The following is an 18,214-nucleotide window of genomic DNA, read 5'->3' on the forward strand; positions in this document are numbered from 1 at the left end:
TCACTCGTTGAAAAAAGTCAAACTCTTAATTTTGTAATTAAAATTGTCTAAATAATCAATAATTCTTGTAAATTTGTAAAGCAATATAGAAAATAGTCATCGGATAGACATTCTTAGTTGACTCCGTAAACGAATTGACCTATAGGAAAAAGGCCAAACTCTAAATTTTTAAATTAAAATTGTTTAATTAATTAAAAGTTCTTGCAAATCTGCAAAGCAATATAGAAAAAAGTCATCGGATAGACATTCTTAGTTCACACTGTGAACAAAGTGACTTGTAGAAAAAAGGTCCAACACTTAATTTTTCAATTAAAATTGTTAAAATAAGAATAGTTCTTGTGAATGTACAAAGCAACATAGAAAGAGTTAGTTAACTCCGTAAACAAATTTACTCGTTGAAAAAAGTCAAACTCTTAATTTTTAAATTAAAATTGTTTAAATAATTAATAGTTCTTGTAAATTTGCAAGCAACATACAACAAAGTTATCGGATACACTTTCTTAGTTGACTCCGTAAACAAATTGACTCGCAGAAAAAAGGGCAAACTCTTAATTTTTAAATAAAAACTGTTTGAATAATTATTAGTTCTTTTGTAAAGCAACATAGAAAAGAGCAAGTTGACTCCGTAAACAAATTTACTCGTTGAAAAAAGTCAAACTCTTAATTTTTAAATTATAATTGTTTAAATAATTAATAGTTCTTGTACATTTACAACGGAACTTAATAAATTAAACGTATTCTTTAAAGAAGAGCCATTTATGAAAATTGTTTAAATAATTACAATGTTTGAAGATTAAATCAATGCTAAAAGCCATAAATGAGCTCCACTCGAATTCGGCACGATAGCTGAAATTTTATCGCTAGGAATGTTTACATCTCATAATGCAAGCAGATTCTATGGGAAGGTGAGACCAACTTTCAACTATAGAATAATGGACTAGTTGAATTTCGAAAAAAGGTAATTTTTTAAAATAAAATGATGAATCTTTGAATTTTCAATAAAATACATCAATTTTGAATTAAAATTTAAATAATTGAATTTTTAGATAGAAAAATAAACTTCAACAAAAGAGACAATATTTCAACTAAAGTGATGAAATATTCAATTGGAATAGTTACATTTTCAGTTATCAAAAATGCACTAAAAAGGATGAATTATTAATTAAAGTGATGAATATTTAATTATAATCATTAAACTTTCAACAAAAAGACGAATTTTCAACTAAAAAAGATAATTTTTCAACCAAAATGATTAATTTCTAACAAAAAAAAAAGACGAATTTTCAATTAAAAAAGATAATTTTTCAATCAAAACTTAAATACATAATTTGATTTGATTTGACAAAAAACAATAAACATCAAACTATTTAATAAATGTTTGCCGGTTAAAACCATAGCATGAAAAAATATAAAACATTCGAATATTGGAAAAAAATCAATCTTACAAGTACAAGGAAAGTCGCTGGCAATCAACTTGTTCAACAAAAAAGAATTTTAATTTTTAATCAAAAACAGTTGAATTCAACAAAAAAAATTTTTCAACTGTGTTGAATTTTCAGCTAAGGAAGAAATTTACAGTCAAGAAAGAGAAAAAATTGCAAATAATAACAAATTTTCAAAAAAATAATGAAATAAGTAATATTGAAATTAAGGGATCATTCACAAATTACGTAACACATTCTTCTTTTGCTTAAATAAAGATGAGAGTATAATTTCCGTGGAGTGAACAGTGATACAGCGATATAGAAAAAATAAAAACGCTTTACGTAATTTGTGAATGATCCCTAATCAGAAAATTAGACACGCTCTCAAAAAAATTCCACATTTCCAGATTTTTCCAGGTATATAGAAGTTTCCTGAAAATGTGATGGACTATAGTTGAATTTTGAAAAAAAAGGTCATTTTTAAAAATAAAATTATGAATCTTTGAATTTTCAACTAAGAAGATGAATTTTGAACTAAAAATCGAACAATTACCTAAGTCTTGTCTTTCCTTTTGTGCAAACTGCGGCGTGACATTTTTCGTGCAAAGATTGGGTCTTGCGACGACAACCAGCGATGGGAAAGTTCGTCCTCCATTTATCTTGTTGAAAGTTATTTCTCTACCATCGGGCAAATGCTTCTTGGACTCATCAATGTGCTCGCCAACTGAAAAATAGAAAAACAGAACAATTCGATTTATTGTATATTAAAAAAAAAAAAAAAAAACGTTCCTGTAAGTTTGGCCAAACTGATTCAGGTAGCAGTTTTAAACTTACTTGTCTTTTCGTAAAAATCTTCAAGGGTTGGCAAAATATGTAAAATATGCAAATGAATTTATGATCTTGAGATCAGAGTTAATCAGAAAATTACTCATTTTTGTACGCATTATGAAATTCTTACAAAAATGATCCTGACTCAATTCATCTTTATTTAATAATTTTTTTTATTTATTTATTTGAGATTTATTTTTACCTGCATGTTTGCTACCAACTGCGATTCCGCCAATGCTCGTATCTTCTGTTGGTCTCGTCGGATGCTGGGCGAGCTGTGTTGGCTGTTTGTTGACGGTCTTTATTCTGAGATTTTGGACACCATGAGGAGTCGTTGTCGCTTCAAAAGATGACAAAGACAAAAATACAATTATAATATTCATTAAACAGGGTGGCCGGTAAAACCAGCTTTTTAATCTTGTAACATTTTTCACACAGAATCTTTCATATAAACGGAATAAAACAAGTTTAGATTAAAGTTTAAAACTACAGATTTTTACTTCAAACAAAAAATATGTCTCTTCGACCATAAAACATCACTTTTCAATCCAAAAGGATAAATTTTTAACAAAGCAGTTGAATTTTCAAACAAAGAGATTATTTTTTTTTTTTAAACACATAGTTGCAGCTCTGACCAAATATAGTTGAATTTTCAAGCACAACAGCCGAATGTTTTAGAAGACAGTTGACTTTTAAAACAAAAACAAAACCAAAATTTGGTTAACAAAATAGTTTAACTTTAAAGCAAAATATACAAACTTTCAGCAAAACAGTTAAACTTTGAACTAAATGGTCAAATTTTTGATAAAAAAGATTAAACTTTAACCCAACATTGTTTTACTTACAACCAAACAATTAAACTTTCAAGTCAAAATGACGAATTTTTTTAGAAGGCAGTTCAATTATCAAGAAAAAGAGATGAAATTAAAAACAAAAAAAAACTGAATTTTCAACTTAGTAGATTAATTTTCTACAAAAAAAGACAAATTTTCAACAAATTACATGAATTTTAAAAACAAATAATTGAATTTTCCATACAAAAAATAATGTTTGAAAAAAAACTGATCTTCTACAAACAATAGTCAAATTTTCAAACAGAGAGATGAATTTCAAACTAAAATCATTTTTTTTTCAAACAAATTATTTTTAACCTAATAGTTGATTTTTTTATCCAAGAAAGGAAAAAAGTTAATCCCAATTGTTGAAATTTTAAGTCAAAAGAAATTTTATTGAATTTTTAAACTAAGAAGATTGCATTTGTACCAAAAACTTCGAGTTATATGTAGTTAAAACATTTAACCAAAGAGATAAATTATTAGCTAAAATCACGAATATTCTACAAAAAAAATGGTTTTTTTTTTAACGAACTGGTTCAACCTTTAACAAAGTAGTTGAATTTTTTACCAACATTTTTTGTATTTTAAATTTGAAAAATTGGATTCAACCAATAAATACAGATTTTGAACAAAATAGTTGAATCCACTGCCAAATAAGATAAATTTTCGTCCAAACAATTGCATTTTTATAAAAAAATAAATAAAATTGCTATTAAAACAGACGTAGATTTTAATAATAAAGTCGAATCTTTAACCAAGACAGATTTCAGTCGAATTTTCCATACCAAAATATGAATTCTCAACAAAAGATGTCAATTTTCTACCAAAAAAAGTAAAAATTTACAGGAGGAAGCAACCGAACAGAAGTAAAAATAAAAATATAAGACAAACAAATTACTGATATTCAAATACCAAAATCTTAATCTTGTAACATTTTTAACATCGAATATTTTGTAAACGGAATAGAACAATTTCAAATTATTATTGACATTTTTTAAACTTGTTATCCTTGAATTTCCTGGACTTCTGCAAGATTTAAAAAAAAACCCTGATTTTTTCTAACTAATCAAATTCCCTATCTTTTCCCGAATTTTTCCTGAAATTACCTAAATTCAAATAATTATGTAACTTACTGGGTGTAACAACATGAGTCGAGACAGCTGGTCTCACTCGAGCTCTCTGTTGAGGTGGTAGTGGCTATAAAAATAAATCAATCATTATTATTTCAAAGAATATTAACATTTCTCAAGACTAAAGCAGGATGTCTACTCAAATCCTCGAAAAAAAATCCTTGATAATTCCTGGTTTTTGGTATCTCCAGTTTTCTCTAGGTATAATTTTTCATAGTCAAGATCCATTTTAATATTTCGCAATTTTTTTAAACAATCGACGCGGAGGATGTATAAAGTTTCGCGAGTTTATTATAAATAATGATTTTTTTAGTTTCTAGCGATTCTTATATATATATTATATTATATATATAATAATCCAAAACATTTTTTATTTTATCTTCTCATACTTAAAAGTCAATGTAGATTTAGGCAAAATTTATGTCTTTTGCATTTTCAAACAAATAGGTTTTTTTTTATCAAAAAGACGATTTTTTCAACTAAATAAATAAACTCTCATCCAAATTTTGAATAATCAAACTAAAAACGATGAATCTTTTATAAAAGAGTTTAATTTTCAACTGAGTAGTTTTATTTTTAAATCAAATGGTGAATATTTAATTAGAAAACTTTAATTTTCAAAAGGATCAATTTTCAACAAAAAATGGACAGTTGAACTTTCAACTAAAAAAAAGCATTTTCAACGAAAAATGAAAGTATGGAATAGTAAAATTTTAAACAAAAAGGATGAATTTTTAACTGGAATAATCAATCTTTATCTGACATAGTTTAACTTACAACATATAAGATGAATTTTCAAAGAAGATTTATTTTCTACAAAAAAATCCGATTTTACAACAAAATAAATAAACTCTCCTCCAAATTTTGAATAATCAAACTAAAAAAGATGAATCTTTGATAAAAGAATTTAACTTTCAACTGAGTAGTTTAATTTTTATATAAAATGGCGAATATTTATTTAGAATACTTCAATTTTCAACTAAAAAGATCAATTTTCAAAAAAAAAATGGATAGTTCAACTTTTAACTAAAAAAAAAACATTTCCAATCAAAAATGGAAGTATGGAATAGTGGAATTTTAAACAAAAAAGATGGATTTTTAAATGAAATTATCAATCTTTAACTGAAAAGATGATATTTCAAAGAAGATTCATTTTCTACAAAAAAGACGATTTTTTAACAAAATACACGAATTTAAAAAAAACTTGAATTTTAATCTAAAAAAGATCAATTTTCAACTAAAAAAACCACATTTGAACCCCAAACTAATTAATTTCCAAATAAAGTGATGAATTTTCAACAGGAATAGTGGAATTTTAAACTAAAAAGACGATTTTTAACAAAAATATCAATCTTTAGCTAAAATAGTTGAATTTACAACAAAGAAGACGAATTTTCAAAGAAGATTTATTTTCCACTAAAAAATACGATTTTGAAGGAATTAAAAAAAGTTGAATTAACCAAGAAAAAAGGACAAATTTTCAAATAGATAAATTAAATTTGAAACAAACAAATAAAAATTAATTTTCAACCAAGAAGATTAATTTCTACCAAAAAATATGAATTTTCGACTAAAAAATATAATTTACCAACAAAAAATTGAATAGTTTTAGCTACAAAATTAATATTCAACCAAAGAGATGAATTTAAACAGAAATGATGAAATAATCAATTGGAATACCTTTTGAAAGTTTGAAAAGGTCATTTTCAACAAAATAGTTCAAGTTAAATTCTCAGGAACAAAAAAAATTAATTTCCAGCCAATTAAAACACGAATTTTCAATAAAAATTATGAATCTTCAACCAAAAAATAGGTTTTATCCAGAGTTTAACTTTCAACCAAATAAATTATATTTTCATTCCAAAAAGGATGAATTCTGAACCAAAAAAAGAGTTTCAACCAAAAAATATTTTAATGTTTGATCAAAAATATATTTGAACTAAACCAACAAAGGTGACTTTTCAGGATGAGTTAAATTTTCTACTAAGAAAGATTTTTTAGCCAACTTTCAACAAAAAATATATAAATGTTGAACTAGATACTTGAATTTAAAACTAAAAAGTTAAAATTTTTAATCAAACAAAGAATAGTTAAACATTCAGTTGAAAACAAAGAAATTAATTTAAAACTAACAACAACAAAAAACGAATTTTCAACATAATAGTTCAATACGGTATTATAAAGCTACTTTTACAAATGAAGGATGCATGTTATTCAACTTTATATTGCAATAAAATAAAATTAGCACTCTCGAAAAATTCTCTGAATAAAAAAAAATTCCGTGACATATCCAGGTATATAAATAAATCTAAAGTATGAACGCCTACCTCTTCTATTATGTCAGGTGTTTTTGCCGGCATCACCTTCGTCCTTTGGCGGGCAGCAACTCTTGGGTTAGGAGGTTTGTACTGAGAATAAATTAAAAAAAAATTTTTTAATTGAAACCTTAGTAAATAAAGCATAATACCAGTACTAGAAGTGAATTATTATTTATATAAAGTCACCCACCGTTTCAGTTTGCGGCTGCGAGGTAGCGGTTGCAATAGGAGTGGTTGTTCCCGGCGTAGATCCTGTAATTGAACTATTGGTTTAGTAATCGATCCGCATTTTACTTGCAAATAATATTTAGCCTTAGAAAAAATGTTCTGGATGTAAAATTACACACTTCAGGCCTAAAAGACCTCAATGATGCAGAGATTTTGGATTTTCAACCTTCAAAGATAAATTTTCAACAAAATATTTGAATTTTCAAGCCCAAAAGACGGGTATTTTATAAGATAGTTGAATTTTCAAATCGAAAAGTTGAATTATCAATAAATAGATGAATTCTCGACACGAAATTTAATCATTGATATTTCAACCAAAAAATACCAAAAATGAAATATTTAAATTTATGGTAAAAAAGAACGAATTTTCAACAAAAAGAAAACGAATTGTCAACAATTTTGCTCAATTTTCAACCAGAGATGAATTTTCAACGAAATTAATTTTGAAAAAAGAGTACATCCAAACTGTTAAATTTTCATGCCAAAAGACAAAGTTATCATAAAAAAAAATAACGAGAATCTACCCAAAAAAGACATATTTTCAACTAAAAAAGATCGATTTTCAACTAAAAATGGAAGTTACATTTTCAGTTAAAAAAAATAATTTTAAACAAGAAAAATTGAACTTTCAACACAGTAATTTTTATTTTCAACTAAAAGATTAATTTCCAAACAAAGAAGATTAATTTTCAAAACAGAATATTCACAATTATAAGAAAAGACGATTTTTCAACAAAGTAAGTAAATTTTCAACAACATAGTTGAATTTTCAACTAAAAAATAACAATTTTCCAAAAAATTGTCGAACTTTGAACTAAAAAATATTAATTTTGATCTAAAAATTGATATAGCTCAATTTTCAGATCATAAAATTATTTCCATCCAAACTGATGAATTATCAACTAAAATGATTAATATTCAACCTGAATAGTAAAATTGTTAACAAAAAACATGAATTTAAACAAAGAGTTTAACTTTCAATCTGGTCGTTTTATTTTCAACCAAAGGCTGATATTTCAAAAGAGAATATACATTTTTAAGCAAGAAGATTAATAATCTACAAAAAAAAAATATTTTTTCAACAAAATACGTGAATCTTCAAATTGAATAGTTAAATTTTAAACAAAAAAGACCCATTTTAAACCAAATGGTTAGATTTTTAAAAAATATCTAAAAATGGTATAGTTCAACTTTTAGTTCAAAAAATTAATTTCAACCAAACTCATGGATTTTTAATTAAAATGATTAATTTTCAACTTGAATATTTCAACTCTAAACCAAAAAGTTCAATTTTTAACTTAAACGATGAAAGTTTATCTAGAATAGTTCAATTTTAAATCATAAAGATCAATTTTCAACTAAAATTATTAATCATTACAAATTTTCAACAAAATATACCGATAAATGTTCAAGTAAAAAATATAAATAGTCAACTTAAAACTGAATAGTTAAATTTTCAATACAAAAAATGAATATTCAATCAAAGAGATGAATTTTCAGCTCTAATGATGAATCTTTACCAAAATTAGAAGATTAATTTCTACTAAAAAAAGGCGATTTTTCTACAAATATAGTAAATAATAGTTACATTTTTAGTTTAAAACCATATTTTGAAGAAGAAAAAGCTGATAATCATAAAAATAGTTTGATTTTCAAAAAAAGTGATGAATTTTCAACTGAAATTATGAACCTTCAACTGGCATAGTTGAATCTTCAAATAGTATCACTGAGTTTCAAAAAAAAAAAAAATTCGGCAAAACAGTTAAATACAGTAATATAGCTACAGTTACAAATAAAGAATCATCATTATTCAATTTCATATTCCAGAAAGGGTAGACATCCTGATTTAGAATCCTGATCTCAGGTTAGCTTTTTAAGTTAATTATATTATTATATACAAATTTTTTATTTAAACTATGTTAAAAGTTTGTAATGTTCTTCCTTAACAATTAGACTTGGATTTAAAAAGGAGTCAGTTAAAAAATTCTGATCCACATTGAGGATTAATACCGAGGATCGAAGAATAAATAATTAACGCAATTTTTAATGCGTCATGCAAAAGTTTTTAAAAAAGGATATTACAAACTTTAACACGAATAAATTACAATTTTTAATCACGATTTTCCATCGAGAACATTTTTTTATCATTTATTATTCTAGACTGGGATCAATCTTTAGACTTTAATTCTTTCTAATAGGTTATAAAAAATAATCAGAGTGTGTCTACCTTGTGTGGAGACAGTCCCTAAAATGACTCCCATACGCGGATCCATCACCAGTTGTATATTTCCCTGTCCAGGATTGGGATTTTTTAACACGTTGAGCTTTATTGGCTGCGCCTTGTTTTGTATAGATTGATTCTGAAAAATTCAGTTTATAATCAATTTTCCCAAAGCCTTGAGTATTAAATTGTAATTGTTGTTCTTTAATATCAGCGAATAAAGAGTTTTGACAGCACCAGGCCTCGGACTCATTTGAGGAATTCAAAATACATACATTTAAAAAAATAGTTTCAAAATTGTGTCCTGCAATTTTTTTAATATTCAGGATGGCCGTTTTAATCGAAGAACAAAATTTCCGGTCATTTCCCGGTTCGCAAACATTTTTCACGGCCAATGAAAATTAAAAAATCAAACTATATTTATATCATTTTTCCATATAAAGTAATAAACAATAAACAACAAATTAAAGCATTCAAAATAGAACACTTGAATCCCAAACTTGTAAAATTGAAGTTTAAAAGTTTTCAATTCAAAAATTGTGTATTCAAATGCTCAACGATTTTCACGCACAAAATGGAAGGAACTAACACTCTTCAATTAAAAAACGTTAAATGAAATGCAAATAAATTGCAAAATTGAAAACTTTTATACATTACAGAGTTCGAAGATTCAGATTAAGTTCCAAAAATATAAATCCTCGTTAACATTTTCAAAACTCTAAATTAAAGAATCAAGCAATGAACTTGCAAAATTTTCAAAATTATATTATTTTAAGTAATTTTAAACTAGACACAATACAAATTGAAAAATAATTTTTTTAATTTAAGCCATTCTTTAAAAGCTGTAAAATTTTATTTCAAAATATTAAGAAATCTAGAAGTGGTTTAGAATTTTTTCACATTCAAAATAATTTTTGAATTTTTGTTCGAAACTTTTAAATATATTTCAAAATGAATTGCATTTTTTCTATAACTTTTGGAAATCCTGCAAATTAAAAAAAAAATTAATTTTAATTTATAAATAATAATAGAACACTTATTATTTGTAAAAATATTATAATAATTATAAGAGATATTTAGAAGTTTTAAAAAGATTCGAATTAAATTTAGAACTTGAAATAATTTCAAATACTTACAGCCGAATTTAAAATAAAATTTAGATTTTTGCAAATTTCAAACCAAAAATTTAGAATTTTTTTAAGAATTGTGAAAGACTATACAAGAATAAAAATTTTCTTAAGATTCTTAGGAAAATTGAAAATTATTTTTCACTTTGAAAAATTATTGTAACAGAAAGTTTAAGATTTTAAAAGATCTAAAAAATTATCAAAGAAGAACATGAAAGATTTTAAGGATTTTTTTTATTTGTGGGATTTTCAAAAATTGTAGGAAAATTTCGATTAATTTTAAAATATATTAAGAAATTCTGAAAAAATGTTAACACACTTCGTTTAAATTACTTGAAATAATTTCAAGTTTTTAATTCATTTTGAATCTTTTCAAAACTTCTACATATCTATTGAAATTACAACATTTTTTCTACAAATAATAAGTGTTCAATTGTTATTTATGCGTCAAAATTTAACAATTTCACTTATAAATTAAACACTTTTTAAATAGAACAATTAAAATTGTAACGCTAAAAGTTTAAAAGTTCTTCGAAAATTTAAAGAGTCAAAGCTTTCTATGTGAAACAATTCAGTTTCAAATTGTTTTCTTTTAAATATTTGGTTTCAAATTACTCGTCTTAAATGAACAGTAAAATATTGCTAAATATTAAATACTTATTATTTTTCTACATTAAGAAATTTCAAATTAAATGGGATAAAAATTAAATAATTTAGACTCACAATATTTTAAATTTAATAAAAACGTTAAATTATGACTATGTTATTATTGATTTATTTTTAAGTTGAAAATAGTAAAACTCACGTTTACATTTTTAATGGCTAAAAACATTAATAGAAATAATATATTAATAAATTTATTCATATAATTTAATATAAAAAAATAATATAAAGGAATACCTGAAACTCTGAGTTAGAAACATATTATTGATAAATCATGAACATTTTTCTTTAAAAATAAAATGATCGGAACAATTGATATATTAATTTCAATTCTTATTAAGACTTTCGGATTGAAACAGTTACAATCTGAAAATTAATCACATTTTGAACGACTCTAGAATTGTTTGGTTAAATTAGATATTGTTCAGATTTCTATACTTAGAGTACAGATCCATTTTTAAACTAATTTATTTATTTATATTTACAGTTGATAAAATAAAACTGTTTTTTATCAAAAAAATTCAACTTTAAATGCTTTTAATTTTTAATTGTTTAAATCATCAAAACAAAAATCTTGTTAAATCCCGGAAAACATCTTGAAATCTGCGATATCTTTAAAAATTGTCTAAAAAATCATTGACGTGAAATCCTCGGAAATCTCGTAAATTCCCATAAAATCTGATAAAGCTGTTTAAAATTCGTTGAAATTTTTCAACTCTGTTAAAATCCACCGTAATCCTATCAATCCCTCAAATATTTAAAAAAATTAATGCCACGAAATCCCTTGTAATTTGGAATACTACGAAATTCCATGAAATTCGTCGATTTTCTTAATATATACTATATTTTTCAAAATCCGGTGAAAAGTTTAGAATCCCTTGAAACTTGTAAAATCCAGTACACTTAAAATCTTTCAAAATGTTTAAATCTTAGAAATCCTCATAAAATATCGCGAAACCTGTAAGATATCTTGAAATCTTAAAGAGTCCCGTGAAATTTCATTTATTACATAGAATTCTCTAGAAATATTCTAAAATCCCCTTAAATTGTTTGAATCTCTTGAAATTTCTTGGAATCTAGTATAATGCCCTAAAATATTTTAAATTAAGCGTCACTGTATCAATATCAGATAGTTTAATTTTTATCTTTTTCGATTTTAAACTCAATTTTTATTTTTAATTTCCTCCTTTAGAATTATTATTGATTCTTGAAATTTTCTAATCAAATATTTTTCAATTTGAAATGATTTATTTTTTTAAGTCTTGAACTGAAAATCGCAAAATTTTAAGATATTACACTGGAAATTATAAATAAAAAAAAAGAATACAAAATAAAATTGCTGTAATATGATTTTAATTTTTCAGATTATAACATTTTAAGCTTTTCAATTCGAAATTGCTTTATAACATGTAAAATTATTAAATTCAAAACTATCAATGCTTTTAATATGAAATTTTGTCTCGGTCATTTCCCGGTTAGAAAACATTTTTCACGGTTTTAAAACTGAAATTTAAAAGTTTTTTAATTCAAAAATGTTGTATTCAAGTGCTCAGTAATTTACACGTATGAAATGGAAGCTAATAATATTTTTCATTATGAAAAATTTAAATCCACAATTTAAATGCTCTAAATTAAAAAAGCAATGAACTTTAAAATGTTTTAAATTATATAATTTTAAGGAATTTTAAGCTAGAAACATTACAAATTGAAATTTTTTAACTGAAAAATTCTGAAATTAGAAATTCAATTATTTTAATTTTAAATAGATTAAACATCCTTGAAAGCTTCAAAGTTTCATTTCAAAATCTTAAAAAATCTAAAAATTTAATTTAATTTGTTAGAAAACCTTGCTTTTAAAATCCCTTTTAGGAAATACTGATCCCTAGAAAATTTCCTTAAAATTTTGATGTATAAATAACAATTGAACATTTCTGAATTCTAGACGAAATTTGAGTAATTTTAAGAGATAATTATAAGCTTTGCAAACATTCAAAATTAATTTAAAACTTGAAATTTTAAAGTATAATATGTATATTTTATCAGATTTTAAACTTAGAGTCCTAGGAAAATTAAAATTATTTTTCAGTTTGAAAAATTATTTCAAGAGAATATTTGAAAAAGTTTTAAAAGATTTACAAAACTGCGAAAAAAAGAATTTGGAAGATTAAAGGAAACTTTTTAAAATTTGTATGATAATTTTGAATCTTTTCAAAACTCCTAAATATCTCTTAAAATTACTCAAATTTTTTCTACAAATTCAAAATTAAATAGGTTAAAAATTGAATATTTTAGACGGAAATAATATTTTTAATTTAATAAATGCTTTTTATTAAGAATACATTATTATGAAGTTATTATTAAGTTGAAAATAGTTTAAAAAGTTTCAGTCAGACGTTCACATTTTTTAAATGACTAAGCCTTTAAAATTGAAACCGTTTAATTTTAAATGTTAAAATCTAGAAATTCTTAAATTTTGAACCGATTTAAAATCGTTTTTTGTTCACTTTTTAAAACTTAAAGTACAGATCCATTAAAAAAATTATTTAGTAAATAAAAATGTTTTTTGTCCAAAATTTTTAACTTTAAAGAGGCCTTTACTTTTTATTTCTTCAAGACGCGTAAATTCTCTAATACGGAAAACCTCCTGGTGTAATATTTCTATGATTTCTTGATCATTAATATTTAAATGCCAGCATTTTAATTTTGTAATACTTTCAACCTAGAATCTTTTAAAAACGGAAAAACAGCATTTCAGATTTAAATTGATTAATTTTCTTAAAACTAAAAACTGTCTTTTCCTCAAGAGGGAAATAAAAGTTTATCTAAATTGTTGAACCTTCAAGTCAAAAGAGGAATTTTCTCTACAAAAATGAAATTTCAAACTAAGAAAATATTTTTTTTTTTACCAAAAAAGGAGAATTTTCAACTTGAAAGGCACAAACTTGAAAAAATGGAAGTTACATTTCCAGTTGAAAATTAATTTTAAACAAAAAAATGATTTCCCAATGAGCCGTTCAATTTCCAACCAAAGACATGCCTTCAATCAAAATAATAAATGTTTAATAATGTAATTTAACTTTTACCCAAGTAGTTGAATTTTCATTTAAAAATTATTAATTTTCAACAAAACAGTTAAACTTTCATCCAAAGAGATGAGTTTTTAAATAAAAATATAATTTTTCAACAAAACAAAGGATTTTTTAAACATAGTATTCAACTAAATCTTTTAATCAAAATAGTTAAATACCCAAGCCAAAAAGAATAATTTTTAACCAAAAAGTTACATTTTAATACAACAAAAATATGAATTAAAAAACAAGTAATTGAATTTCCAGTTAAAAAATACATCAGTTGACTTTTCAAGATCAAAATATGAATTTTTTAACAAAGAAAAAAAGTTTCTACGAAAGAAATTGAATTTTCAATTTAAAAAAATGAACTTTTGAACCAAAAAGGATGAATTTTTAGCAAAATAGTTGAATACTCAAGCATATAGTTGCATTTTCATACAAGAGGAAATTTTTAGTAATTCAGATGAATTTTTGATTTAAAAAAACGACAAATTCTTTTTTTTTCAAGTTGAACTTTCATCCAGAAAAGAAATCAGTTCATTTTTAATACCAAAATATTAATTTTAAACAGAAAGTACAGTTTCTACGAAATAGTTAAGTTTTCAACACTAAAATATTAAATATGAACAAAAACTCAATTTTCAACAAAACAGAATTTTCAAACAAAAAGTATGACTTTTAAACCAAATTGATGAATTTTCAAACAGTTGCAATTTTCTTTAAAAAAGATTAAATTTTTTCCGAAACAGAACAATTTAAAAAAAAACTTCAAGAAAATAGTTAAATTTTCATCCAAAGAAGATTCCAGTTCATTCTCCATTGGCAAAATAAGAGTTGTAAACAATAAGTTAATTTTCTTCTACTTAATAGTCCAAATTTTAACCAAAAAGTACGACTATATCACAACATTTTTATATTTTCAACCAAACAGTTACATTCTTGTCAACAACAAAAAATGCTATTAAAACAGGTTAATTTTGAAATCAAAAAGACAAATTTTCATAAAAAAAGTAATTTTCATCTAAAAAAGATTTTAGTTGACTGATCGGCAACAAAATATGAATTTTAAACAAAAAGATAATGTTCTACGAAAAGAGTGGAATTTTCAACCCAAAAATACAAATTTTTGGCAAAACATTAGAAATTGTAAACAAAAAAATGTCTTTTTAAGAAAACTTAAATTTTCAAACAAACAGTTGCAATTTTATTTAAAAAAGATGAAGTTTTTTTTGAAACAGATGAATTTAAAAAAAAAAACTTCAAGAAAATATTAAAATTTTCATCCAATGAAGATTACAGTTCCCTCTCCAATACCAAAATAAGAATAGTAAGCAATAAGTTAATTTTCTGAATTATTAACCAAAAAGTATGACTTTATAACAAGATTTTTAAATGTTCAACCAAACAGTTACATTTTTGTGACAAAAAATTCTATTGAAACAGGTGAATTTTTAAATCAAAAAGACCAATTTTCAAAAAAAAAAAAAAAAAAAGATTTCAGTTGACTTTTCAACATAAAAACACAAATTTAAAACAAAAAGTACACTTTCCAAGAAAATATATGAATTTTCAAGAAAACAGTTGCATTTTTATTCAAAAAAAGATTCAATATGTATTTCTATTAAAAAGATGAAATTTTAAACCAGAAAGACAAATTAAAAAATAAAAAAGTTTTCACCTAGAAAAAATTTCAGTTGAATCGGCAACAAAATATGAATTTAAAACAAAAGGTTAATGTTTTACGAATAGAGTTCAATTTTCAACCCAAAACTACAAATTTTTAACAAAACAGTAAAAATTGCAAACAAAAAGAATGTCTTTTTAAGAAAAACATTAAATTTTCAAACAACTAATAAAATTTATAACTAAAAAGAGAGAGAAAAAAAAGAGAAAGCTGTTACATAATTAAAGTACGGTGCCTTATTTTAGATTCCTAATCATTATTGATACTCACAACGCTGAGGACTTGAGGCGGAGCATTACTTTGAACTACTGGTTGAGGAGGAGCACTGCTAGGCCTGTTGATTAAAAAAAGGTGTACAGTGCCACGAATTTTATTCAACAAAAATTAAACAATTTCCCTATTAATTTTGATAATACTCACAACGTATACTCGTAGCCACAAACAACGTCAGTTTGCTGTATTAGCTTCCCACCTCGTTCTTTTACCAAATCCTCCAAGGTCTTAGAGACCTGAAAAATACATAAAAGGTCAAAAGACAGTTGGATTTTTCAATTTTCTTATGTCACTGAAGTTCACAACGTTTATCAATAAATTTATAAATTTTTGTCATAATTAAGCAAATCAATTTTTTGTTTATTCAATTATTCAAAAAATTATGAAATATATGGTGATAATTCATTATAACGTAATATTTATTGTTTTAATTAAATAAGGAATATTTAATGTGCAGAATTCCAGAACATAAAACTAAAAATCCAACGACTAAATTTGGACAACCACAATAAAATAACATAGTTTGTTCATAAAAATCGGTCAAGTGGTTTTCGAGAAAAAACACTTTTTTTATTTTCCTTCTCCCCTCGATAACTTCCAAACAAATGCAATTTGAAGGTTGACATTCGTCGCTGTTTCTTTAAATCTTTTAAAATTTTCTAAAATATTTAAAAACCTTCAATATCATTTTGAAATCTCCTAAAAAAGCCTGGAAATATTTTACATCCCTAAAATATTGAAAATCCTTTGAACTCCCATTAATTGATCCAGAGAATCGATTAAATAAAAACTTTAATTTTTTTTAAAGCCATTGAATTAAGTAGCATTGAGTAAATTTAGAAGAACTTCAGTAAATTTAAATAATTGAAAAGAATATCGTAAGTAAATTCTTTAAAATCCACTAAAATGTTATAAAGTCGAAATTTTATAAAATTCTTTGTCCTAAAATATTTCATCGTTTTTAAATCTCTTCAAATTATTGATAACAATAAAAAAAATTTAGGAATCTTTTAAGATTCCCTAAATTATTTAAAAAATCCTTTGGAATCCTACAAAATGCCTATCTTTTTATGATTAAATTATTTGAAATCCAGTAAAATATTATAAATTCAAATGCTTTATCCTAAATCACATTTTTAACGCTTTGAAATCGCTTCCAATTAATGAAATGAATTTTAAAAAGTCTTTGGAGTCTTTTAAAATAATTAAAAGCTCTTGGAAATACCTTAGAAGTTTTAAAAATAAAAAATTTAAATAAAAATAAAAAAGACGAAAGAAATAAAAAAGGTAAGGAATGAGATTTAGCTGGTTCCTTCTCATTTTCCTTTCCTCCTTTTTTGGTCCAAAAAACAAATTCTTTTCTTTTTTGGAAAAAATTGTTTTATTTTTTCAAATTCCAATAGGCAAATTTTATGGTGGTTAACCAAATGTTGTGGTTGTATTCTTGGTTTAATTTTCAAGAATTCTGAACATTAATTTTATTATTGAATGTTAATAGGATTTTAAATTTGATTTTAATCTCATTTCAATTTCTTTAGTTTTAAGAAATATTTGTTATTCTGAAAAATTGACATTTTTCACTAAACGCTCGATAATCAGTTTTTTTTATTCATCAATTACTTTTATTTGTTATCAGACAGAACAAAAACAAAAAAATTTTTTTTAAAAAAACAGTTTAATTTTTAACTACAAACATGAATTTGAAAAAAACAATAAGTCTTGAACAGAAATAGTTGAATTTTAAAACTAGCGAAAATTAATTTTTACTGAAAAAAAAAGATAAATAGTCAACCAAAATTTAAATAATTAAGTTTTAAGTTAAAGAAATTAATGTTCAACGAAACAGACAAATGTTTAACTAAGACTATGAAATATTCAACTAAGTTGATGAATATTTAAAAGAAAGAATTGAACTTTAGACCAAATAGATGCGTTTTCAACCAAGAAGATTAGTTTCTATCAAAGCACGAATTTTCAACTCAAAAAGATCACTTTTTCAACCAAAAATTGAATTGAATTATTAGTCCAAAAATGAATGATCCAATAAATAAATAGGGTTTTAATCAATATTATAGAATATTTAACTGTTATATTTGTTACATTTTCAGTTTAAAAAAAAATCATTATCAACCAAATTTATTTCCTAAAATGATAAGTATTTAACTGAAATATTAAAATTTTCAACCGAGAAAAATAATTTTTAAATAAGAAGATTAACTTTCAAAGAAAAAGATAATCTTCAATAATCGAGTGGAATAAGTTAAATTTGCAGTTAACAAAATTACATTCAACAAAAACAAAAAAACTAAAATTGTAAATCTTTGACTAGAATAGCTGAATTTCACACCAGAACGATCAATTTTCAACTAAGATGATGAATATTTATATGAAATAATGTATTTTTTGACCAA

General features: G+C 24.0%; 1 protein-coding gene across 5 annotated transcripts in view; it reads right to left on the reverse strand.

Moving 5' to 3' along the window:
• LOC117168099 overlaps positions 1-18,214 on the reverse strand; it is a 63,009-nt gene that overhangs the window by 34,185 nt on the left and 10,610 nt on the right. For 4 of the 5 annotated variants that reach the window (XM_033353471.1, XM_033353476.1, XM_033353474.1 and 1 more), the window contains 8 exons: positions 15,951-16,039; positions 15,801-15,864; positions 8,992-9,124; positions 6,727-6,788; positions 6,546-6,626; positions 4,222-4,285; positions 2,455-2,595; positions 1,978-2,148 (listed from right to left, as the gene is read on the reverse strand). In XM_033353471.1, coding sequence (XP_033209362.1) covers positions 1,978-2,148; positions 2,455-2,595; positions 4,222-4,285; positions 6,546-6,626; positions 6,727-6,788; positions 8,992-9,124; positions 15,801-15,864; positions 15,951-16,039 — 805 coding nt within the window. The remainder of the gene's footprint in view (positions 1-1,977; positions 2,149-2,454; positions 2,596-4,221; positions 4,286-6,545; positions 6,627-6,726; positions 6,789-8,991; positions 9,125-15,800; positions 15,865-15,950; positions 16,040-18,214) is intronic. The other variant, XM_033353472.1, reaches the window with a different exon arrangement.

Source organism: Belonocnema kinseyi, chromosome 2 (genome assembly GCF_010883055.1).
Source record: "Belonocnema kinseyi isolate 2016_QV_RU_SX_M_011 chromosome 2, B_treatae_v1, whole genome shotgun sequence".
NCBI classification, from domain to species: Eukaryota; Metazoa; Arthropoda; class Insecta; order Hymenoptera; family Cynipidae; genus Belonocnema; species Belonocnema kinseyi.